The sequence below is a fragment of the Ochotona curzoniae genome, unplaced genomic scaffold (genome assembly GCF_017591425.1).
Source record: "Ochotona curzoniae isolate NIBS_2020 unplaced genomic scaffold, NIBS_Ocur_1.0 contig_2861, whole genome shotgun sequence".
NCBI lineage: Eukaryota > Metazoa > Chordata > Mammalia > Lagomorpha > Ochotonidae > Ochotona > Ochotona curzoniae.
Window position 1 is genome coordinate 1,071,089 of NW_024465620.1, and position 9,032 is coordinate 1,080,120.

Here is a 9,032-nt window from a genome sequence, read left to right on the forward strand (position 1 = left end):
CCATCTGGCCCAGCCCTGACTGTTGCAGCTGTTTGGGAAGTGAATCAGCGAGTGAAAGATCTCTTTCTCTCTGCCACCCTACCTTTCAAATAGGTTATTGGAGTCACAGGGCCAGCAAGGAGTAGCAAGGCCATGGCTGAGGGCAAAGCCACCTCGTCTTTGGTCTAGCTCAGGGGACTGGGCAAGGAGGAGTTCTGAAACCCACACAGGAGAAGGGAGGTATTCCCCACGCAGGTTTGTCACCCTCAGTTTCAGGGCTCCTTGGCCATCGATGAGTATGTTTCTGGGACACAGCTCCTCAGACCTGCCCCACCCCGCCTCAGGCTGGGAGCCAGCCGCAGAGGGAACCGGTGCCAGGGCAGGGGAGGACGTGTCCCCATGCCCAGCTCCGGACCCTGGCCAGGCACATCATTGCGCAAATACTGCAGCAAGCTGGCAGCCCCCTTCCGGTTTCCCTGTCTCCCTTTATCCTTCAGAATCCCTGTGTAATGACCGGATGGGATTAATTAGCTGGCCACTCTCACAGCTCAGGGTGTCCCGGGGAGGAACAGGGGATGACGGAATCCCAGACCTTATGGTGGGGTGACGGGACAAGGATGGGACCGGGTTTGGAAGGAGAGAACTGGGGAGAGGATCAAAGCTGGCACCACCCTGCCTCCCTCCGCGGGGCAGGCCAGGACCCGGTCACTCAGAAAGGTCAGTGAAGGGATTAGCAGGCTCCAAGTCTCCATTTCTAATCCTACTGCTTAGCCAGGTCCTGGCCCTGAATCCGTCCCTGCCTGCGCAGCCCAGGGACGGCACATGAGGACGAGCCCCGGGCATCACTGGGGTCTTTTTCTTTATCACGCCTCTGTGGTTTCCATCCAGGTGGGACCCGCGCACCTGCCGGCAGGGCGAGGAATGGAAACAGGAGGCTGTGGAAGGGGAGGGCCCCAGGTGCGGAGGGCAGGAGGCTGAGGGGTGCGGTGGGATGGGGGTGAAGGGAGCAGAGTGGGGAGCCCCGGGAGAAAGCAGAGAGCAGGGAAGGTGCTGAGCAAAGGGAGGGGATGCTAAACTAACGGGAGGGCTTGTGAAGAGAGGGCGGAGCCTGAGAAGCAATAGGAGGCAGAAGGCAGAGCTTGTGCCTGCATCATATTTGGCATTTTTCCCTATCGTGCCATTCTACGTGACACGACACTAAAGTAGCATGGCTTTGGAAGAAAAGAATGTCTTTCTCGCCTCACTACCCTTTCAAGACGCCGAAACGGACGGGCTCTTGCGCGGTGCTGAGGAAAGGGTTTGGAGGTAGAACGCGAGAGGGAGAGGCCCGAGACAGGGAGGCCAACGCGGCCCTTGGTTGCCTGGCAACCACTGCGGGCCGAAGCCCGCGTGGCCCGCTGGGAAGTGTGGCTCTCGGAATCGACCCACGGCTCCGGCCCCGCCCCCTTAGCAACAAGACTCACAAAGTAACGCCCCCTGGCAACGTGTCTGGAGGCAGAGCCTGATTGGCCGAGACTCGGCGTGCCGAGAACCCACGCGCAGGCCCAGTGTTCTTGACTCGCGCATTGCGAGGCTTCTCATTGGTGGGCAGGCTTTGCCAAGGGCTTTCTTTTGTTTCGGGGGTGGGGTCTGACGCCCTGCCGGCGTTCCGATTGGTCCCCCGGGCCGTCTACGGCCATTGCTACACCCGCATCCCGCGTGCCTATTGGCCCTGAAGGACTACCCTTTGGCGTCGGGGGCGGAGCCGAGCGCAGAGCTCGGCGTGGATTGGGCGGTGTCAAGCAGAGGGGCGGTGCCTAGCGGCCGGGCGGTTGGGCGACGAAGGCAGAGTGTTTTCAGCGCTGAGGGCTGGCGCTGAGGAGGCGGCGGTGGCTCCCGGGGCGTTTGAGCGGGCTCAGCCGAGCCCGCGGGCCAGCGCGGAACCGGGCCCGACCGGCGGGGCCGCCCCGGACTCCCCGCGGGCTTTCCTAGCCGCCATGGAGGACGGCGTCTATGGTAGGCCGCGGAGGGGCGGGGCCGGCCGGCAGCGAACGGAGCCTTTTTTTTTGTCGCGAACGTTCGATCGCGGGGGGTCCCTGTCCCCGGCGCCGCGGCCGTGCGGGGCTGCGCTGCCCCCCACCCCGGCGTCGCCGCCCGCGCCTTGCGGGTGGGGGGCTCGCGGCGGAGCCCCCCGAGAGCCGGGCGTTCCAGGCCATTGTTTGGGCCGAGCCCGTTTCCGGTGTCGGAGGGAGGGGGCGGGATGGAGCGGAGGAGGAGGAGGAGGCGGTGGCGAGGCCGGGATCGAACCCTCGGCACCGGAGAGGCCGAGCGAGCCCCGGGCCTGGCGCGGGCCAGCAGACGGACCCCGCCGCGCTTCGCCGCCTCGGCGAGCTGCCGGCTGCAGTTACTACGCCTGCACCCCCGAGTCCGCAGACCCCGGCCCCCAGCTGCCGCCTCGGCCGGCATGCGACACCACGGCCCCTTTGCAAGTCCTGGATCCCCGAGTGGAGGTTCCCGCAGCCCTGCAGGCTCCGGACCCCGCTTGTCCCCCCAGGACTCTGCCGGCCCAGGCTAGTTGCCATCAGTCAGCTGCCAGACAGCTTCGTCCTACCCACACCCACACGGGGCGAACCTTGAAGGCTCTGCACACCCCCCCCCCAAAAGTGAAGTTGGAAAAAACTCTTGACCTTCCCCTTCCGACTCCCCGGCTCCCCAGAACCCCCAGACCTGACCCCCGAAGAGCGGATGGAGCTCGAGAACATTCGGCGGCGCAAGCAGGAACTCCTGGTGGAGATCCAGCGCCTGCGGGAGGAGCTCAGCGAAGCCATGAGCGAAGTGGAGGGGCTGGAGGCCAACGAGGGCAGGTGAGGCCCACGGCGTGGGGCTGCGGGCCTGGGTGCCCAGGCCTCTGCTGACCGCCCCCCTGCTCTGTGCCCCTTCGCAGTAAGACCTTGCAGCGGAACCGGAAGATGGCGATGGGCAGGAAGAAGTTCAACATGGACCCCAAGAAGGTATCGGAGCCCCCCAGGGCTGGGAGCAGCCCAGCAGCCTGCAGGCCGACAGGGGGATGTGGCACCTCCCGGGTCCAGGGTGAGATGGTTGCTGGTCTCTGTGGGGTGACAGGTTGAGTCCCGGTGCCTGGACCCAGGTCCTGGCTGGCCACTTGCTCTGTGAGCAGCAGGTGGACCAACATCTGGGTAGTTGCTGTTGGTCTGTCCCTTGCCAGGAAGGTCCTGTTCCCTGTTCCCTGTTCTGCATGCCCAAAGGACTGACCAGTGCCCTGCAGAGGCGGGTACCAGATGCCAGGGCTGTGGCCTGAGGAGGGGCCCTGGAGGGCTTTCCTGACAAGGGGCAGCCAGGCTGGGCTGGAGGGAGGGAGAGGTGCTTACCAGTTAGAGGAAGACTTTTTTTTTGTAAGATTTATGTATTTTTATTGGAAAGGCAGATGTACAGAGAGGAGAAGAGACAGAGAGGAAGATCTTCTACCTGCTGGTTCACTCCCCAAGTGGCCACAATGGCTGGAGCTGAGCCAATTCAAAGCCAGGAGCCAGGAGCTTCTTCCAGGTCTCCCACATGGGTGCAGGGTCCCAAGGTTTTGGGCCGTCTACTGTTTTCCCAGGCCACTAGCGGGAAGCTGGATGGGAAATGGAACAGCCAGGATACAAACTGGCACCCATATGGGATCCCGGTGGTTGCAAGGCGAGGACATTAGCCACTAAGCTACTGCACCAAGCTTGAGGAAGACTTATTTATATGAAAGGGAGAGACACGGCCACCTTTCATCTGCTGGTTTCACTGCCCAGATGGCCACAGCTGCCGGGCTGGACCAGGTCAAAGGCAAGAGCTCCATCTGGGGCTCCCACGCTGATGCAGGGGTCGAAGGGCTTGGGCCGTCCTCTGCTTCCCAGGTGCACTGGCAGGGAGCTGGATGGGGAGTGGAGCAGTCGGGACTCCAGTTTGTGATAGAATGGGGTGCAGCTTAACCCAGTGCATCTCAAGAGCGGCCCCAGATCCACAGGTCTCCCAAGGCCCCAGGGCTGTGCTGGGCAGTGCTGGGGCCCTAGAGAGGAGGGACCCTGGGCTGTAGCGTGGACGCCTGAGGAGCCCACAGCAGCTGCCCTGTGGGTCGTTTCTTCTTGTTTGAAGTGGTGGTGGTAGAGTCACGTAGTAGACGGGTTCGGCGATCAGCCCCTGCTCCTGGCGTAGACATAGCTGGGGTAGCTGGACAGAGGCTGGAGGCGGCAAGGCCGGCGGTCATGTACCTGCTGTGTGGCTGTGGCTGTAGACACCAAGGCCACTGAAAGCCCACCCTTGCCCACCCTTGCCCACCAGGGGATCCAGTTCTTGGTGGAGAACGAACTGCTGCAGAATACGCCGGAGGAGATCGCCCGGTTCCTGTACAAGGGCGAGGGGCTGAACAAGACAGCCATCGGGGACTACCTGGGGGAGCGGTGAGGGCCCTGTGCTTCCCTCCGCACCATGCCTGGCCCTGCGACTCCACTGCCGCGGGGAGGGGGGGGTCGGGGTCTGGACCAGCCTGCAGGTACCTGGGAGGTGGCCGTCCACACGGGAGCGCTGCCCATGCACTTGGGGACCCTGTTGGCTTCTAGGCTGAGGGCAGCCAGGTACATGGGGCCGGCTCCAGGCGTTTGCAGGCCACCGGTGTCCTGGGAACATGAGGACCGTCTCAGGACAGGGAGGTTGCGTCTGCATCCTGGGGAGAGTGGGGCCACTTGAGGGGGGGACAGAAGGTCACCTGGGTGATGGCTGCGGCTCCTCCAGCAAGGGTGCAGCAGAAGTGGGGCTCCGGGGGCCGACCGAGCAGCCGTGCAGGGTGGGTGGTGGGCAGCCGTCCGGGGCCCCTGCCCGCAGTGACCCTGTCCCTGTGTCTCCAGGGAAGAGCTCAATCTGGCGGTGCTCCATGCGTTTGTGGACCTGCATGAGTTCACCGACCTCAACCTGGTGCAGGCCCTCAGGTGCGGGGCAGGCAGGGGGGCAGAGGGGCGCAGGTGGGCAGCTGGTGCAGTGTGAGGGGCCCCGCCAAGGGCCTCCTGCAGGGGGTCCCCCTAGCCAGGTGTCCACTTGTCCCTCCTGTCAACATGCCTGGGCACATGGGCTGCCTTGGAAAGCTGAACCCGAGAAGTCCATTCGTTTTATAAGATTTATTTATTAATTTTTTTTTTTAATTTAAAATGCAGTTATGCAGAGAGATCCTCCATCTGCTAGTTCACTCTAAATAGCCACGACAGCCTGAGCTGCTTCCTCTGGGTCTCCAGTATGGGTGTGGGGACCCAGGCACTGGGCTGTCTGCCACTGCTTCCCAGGCACTGCAGCAGGGAGCGCGATCAGAAGTGGAGCGGCCAGGACTCCCCCCGGAGCCCATATGGGATTCCAGCACTGCAGGCGGTGGCTTTACCCACTGTACCACATTTCACCCCCCAAGTTTTTAAAAAGATGTATTTTCATTGTATTTGAAAGGCAGGCAGAGCTCTTCCATCCCCGGCTTTACTCTCTGAGTGCCTGTAGCAAGCAGCCAGGGCTGGGCCAAGCTGAACCAGGCAGCCAGAACCCCAGTTGAGTGGTCACCCCCTATGGGTGGTGGGGCTGCAAGGACCACCCCCTTCCGGGCAGCCGCATTGGACAGGAATAGCTGGGTGCTTGGGCATGGAAGGTGGGCATCCTGAGCAGCCCCCCAGCTACCCGCCTCCCCTGCACCCTGATGTGTGAGCTGCACCCCTGGGGCAGGGGGGTCACGAGCCGAGGCCCGAGTGTCTAGCTTGCTTGCTGACCAGTGTGGAGAGCCTTCGCTGTCCTGGCGCCCACACCCCAACCCCTATCCCCATCCAGGCAGTTCCTGTGGAGCTTCCGCCTCCCTGGGGAGGCCCAGAAGATTGACCGCATGATGGAGGCCTTTGCCCAGCGCTACTGCCTCTGCAACCCTGGCGTGTTCCAGTCCACAGGTGAGGACGCGCCCCGGGCGGGGGGAGGCAGGGCTGGCAGCCCCGCTGGCCGGCCGAGGCTCACCTGTGCCGCGCCCACCCGCGCAGACACCTGCTACGTGCTGTCGTTCGCCGTGATCATGCTCAACACCAGCCTGCACAACCCCAACGTGCGCGACAAGCCGGGCCTCGAGCGCTTCGTGGCCATGAACCGCGGCATCAACGAGGGCGGGGACCTGCCCGAGGAGCTGCTCAGGGTCAGGCCCTCGCCGGCTCCCCGGGGTGGCACAGTTATGGCTCTGCTGCGTCTGGCTGCTGTCGCTCCTGCCAGTCCCCATCTCCCTGGCCTTGCTGCACACGTGTGCCCCTCCTTCCAGCCTGCTCCTCTGCCCCGCCCGCTTGGGGTGACTCCGCTCTCCCTCACCCCTCCCGGGCCCTCTGACCTGACCCCGCTCCCACCCCCAGAACCTCTATGACAGCATCCGCAACGAGCCCTTCAAGATCCCTGAGGACGACGGCAACGACCTCACCCACACCTTCTTCAACCCGGACCGCGAGGGCTGGCTCCTGAAGCTGGGTACGTCCGCTGCGGCCTCTCCGCCGTCCTCCATGGGGTGCTGCGGGGGCCTGCAGGTCTGGGCGCTGCACTTGGCCTCATACAAACCTGCTGTGTCACCTGAGGCAGGCGTTTGGCCTCTCTGAGCCTTCCTGAGTGTGCTCAGCCTTATGTCCTGGGCCAGGCGTGCCTCTGGGCGCTGTAGCGGGAAGTACTGGTTTTACCTCAGTAGGCGGGAGCATTCATCAAGGTCACCTCCACCTCAGGCAGCCAACCAAGCCAGGCCCATGTCCCCTCGGCTGCAGCCCTTTCCAGTTCGGCCCCACCAGCAGGCAGCACAGAGCTGGAGTGGGCAAGGACACCTGTCCCAGAGTCCCCTGGACGACTCCTGGCCCCTCAGAGTATTTCCCCAGTGGGGATGGGCAGTCTGCACAGGCTGGCATGACTCGAGCCCCTGCCCAGCCAGGGCTGCTGAGCGGGGTGCGGTGCCGGGGTCTGTGTCACCGCTGGCTGCCTGCTCACTGGGCACTGGGCTGAGCTGCTGGCTCTGGTCGTGCAGGCTGTGGCTGTTCAGGGGGAGCTGCTGAGGACAGAGGCTGGCCAGGCCAAGGGCGGACTGCACAGACTGTGGGTGTGGCCTCATGCTCTTGATCCCAGGCAGTTCAAAGGGTGTCTCCCCAGAACCCTCATCGGTAGGCTACTGCCTGAGCGGGACACGTTCCCGCAGCCCATCTGAAAGCGTTGTGGTGCGGGCCCCGTCCTGCAGTCACAGGAGAGGCGGCCTCGGGCCCTGCTGTTGGCCCAGCGCATCTGCTAGAACAAGGAGACCTTGCTTAGAGTCCTCAGCTGGGAGAGGGCTTCTGGGGGCTGTTCTGCTCAGGGTGCCAGTGGCCAGCAGGTGGGCGGTAGGATGGCTGACTTGAGGGTAGAGTCCAGAGAGGGCAGAAGAGCGTCCTAAGGTCACAGGGCAAGCTTGTGTGGGAGCCAAGCACACAGCGTCCTCCTCAGGCCCAGGCCAGGGTCTTGTCCTGGCTGTGTGGTGACCCACGGCAGGACCTGGCGCCACAGCGCCACCAGGCTCTCCTGGCAGAGAGGTCCCGGGGTGGGCTGGTGCCACCATGCTGGGCCCAGGGCCTTGGCTTCCCGGGGAGAGAGGCTGTGGCCATTGCTGCCTCGAGTGGGCGTAACTGGTTTTCTTCCCTCTCTCCCCCTCCCGCCCCGTCCCGCCCCCTCTCCGTGTTCTCGCTGCCGCCATGCCTCTCTTCTCTGCCTGGCCCCGCACACCCCCTCCTTGGCCTGCCCTGTTTCTGTCGCCTGCGGCTCTTGGGGGCGCCCCCTCTCCTGCCTTCCCTCCTCCTGCACCTGGCCCTGCCTGCTTTCTCCTGTCTGCCCCAGGAGGTAGGTACCCAGCCAGCCTGGTGCCCAGCACTAGACGCGGGGAGAGGCTGCCCCAGCCTCAGGCCCCTGGGGAGGAGGGCCAGAATTGTGGCACCCCCATGCACACTTGTGCCCACTTATCTCTCTCCCACACGCCCGCTGCGCCCTAGACCGGAGAGCCCTGCCTTTCCTGCTCCGCCTCTCCCGCCCCGTCTCCCCGCGGCCCTGTCCCCCCCGTTGAGCCCGGGCCCCCTCCCGCCCCTTCCCTTTCAGGGGGCCGGGTGAAGACGTGGAAACGGCGCTGGTTCATCCTGACGGACAACTGCCTCTACTACTTTGAGTACACCACGGTGAGCGGGGGCTGCTGGGCCGGCCGGAGCCCTGCACTGCCCGAGGGGCTGGCAACCCGAGCTCTGTGTGTCCCCACAGGACAAGGAGCCCCGAGGCATCATCCCCCTGGAGAACCTGAGCATCCGCGAGGTGGACGACCCCCGGAAGCCGGTTAGGCTCGCTCTGTCCCCCTTCCTGCCCTGGCGGGGACGAGGCCCCGGCCTCAGGTGGGCACTCAGTGCTGTCCCCTCTCCCCGTGTCGCCCCCAGAACTGCTTTGAGCTCTACATTCCTAACAACAAGGGGCAGCTTATCAAAGCCTGCAAGACGGAGGCGGACGGCCGGGTGGTGGAGGGCAACCACATGGTGTACCGGATCTCGGCGCCCACCCAGGAGGAGAAGGACGAATGGATCAAGTCCATCCAGTGAGTGCTGGCCCGGGCGGGCGGGGTGCGGGCCCGGCCCCCTCCTCGCTGTGACACGCCTCCCCCGCAGGGCGGCAGTGAGCGTGGACCCCTTCTACGAGATGCTGGCCGCCCGGAAGAAGCGCATCTCCGTCAAGAAGAAGCAGGAGCAGCCCTGACCCCGCCCCCGACACCGTTATTTATTTTGGAGCTGCCCCGCCGGGTGGCCGGCCCCCCGGGTCCTGGGGCTGCGGATCCTGGTTCCCGTCTGGAAAGTTCACCTCTGGCTCCTCACTGGTCATTTGTAATTAACACACTGTTGCTAATCTTATTCGTTATTTAACTGCTCCCGCCTGTAGAGCCCTCATTTCCTGGGGTTGATTCCATGTGGAGATCCTTGGCACACAGCCACACAGCCACTCTGCCCCTGGCAGAGGCTGTTGGGCTCCATGAGGGGCGGGGGTGCCTT

General features: G+C 64.2%; 1 protein-coding gene across 4 annotated transcripts; it reads left to right on the forward strand.

Annotated features, from left to right (window-relative positions):
• Positions 1-1,758: 1,758 nt before the first annotated feature.
• Positions 1,759-8,910, forward strand: CYTH2 (cytohesin 2). 4 transcript variants are annotated; one of them, XM_040977905.1, is made up of 13 exons: positions 1,789-1,974; positions 2,675-2,822; positions 2,903-2,969; positions 4,291-4,409; positions 4,854-4,934; positions 5,806-5,918; positions 6,006-6,154; positions 6,363-6,474; positions 7,349-7,351; positions 8,104-8,180; positions 8,260-8,331; positions 8,430-8,584; positions 8,655-8,910. In XM_040977905.1, the coding sequence occupies exons 1-13, from the start codon at positions 1,956-1,958 to the stop codon at positions 8,740-8,742; spliced, it is 1,203 nt and encodes a 400-aa protein (XP_040833839.1). In that variant the 5' UTR covers positions 1,789-1,955; the 3' UTR covers positions 8,743-8,910. The 4 variants fall into 4 exon arrangements, with proteins under 4 accessions (XP_040833837.1, XP_040833839.1, XP_040833838.1 ...); XM_040977904.1 differs by lacking the exon at positions 7,349-7,351 and adding an exon at positions 7,849-7,851; XM_040977903.1 differs by lacking the exon at positions 7,349-7,351 and having other exon boundaries at positions 1,759-1,974.
• Positions 8,911-9,032: the final 122 nt, after the last annotated feature.

What these genes read in the sequence shown, in the direction of transcription:
- CYTH2 (XM_040977901.1), top strand. An exon ending in TCAACATGGACCCCAAGAAG is followed by an intron (nt 2,970 to 4,290) that starts GTATCGGAGCCC and finishes CTTGCCCACCAG; the next exon opens with GGGATCCAGTTCTTGGTGGA. An exon ending in GAATGGATCAAGTCCATCCA is followed by an intron (nt 8,585 to 8,654) that starts GTGAGTGCTGGC and finishes CCTCCCCCGCAG; the next exon opens with GGCGGCAGTGAGCGTGGACC.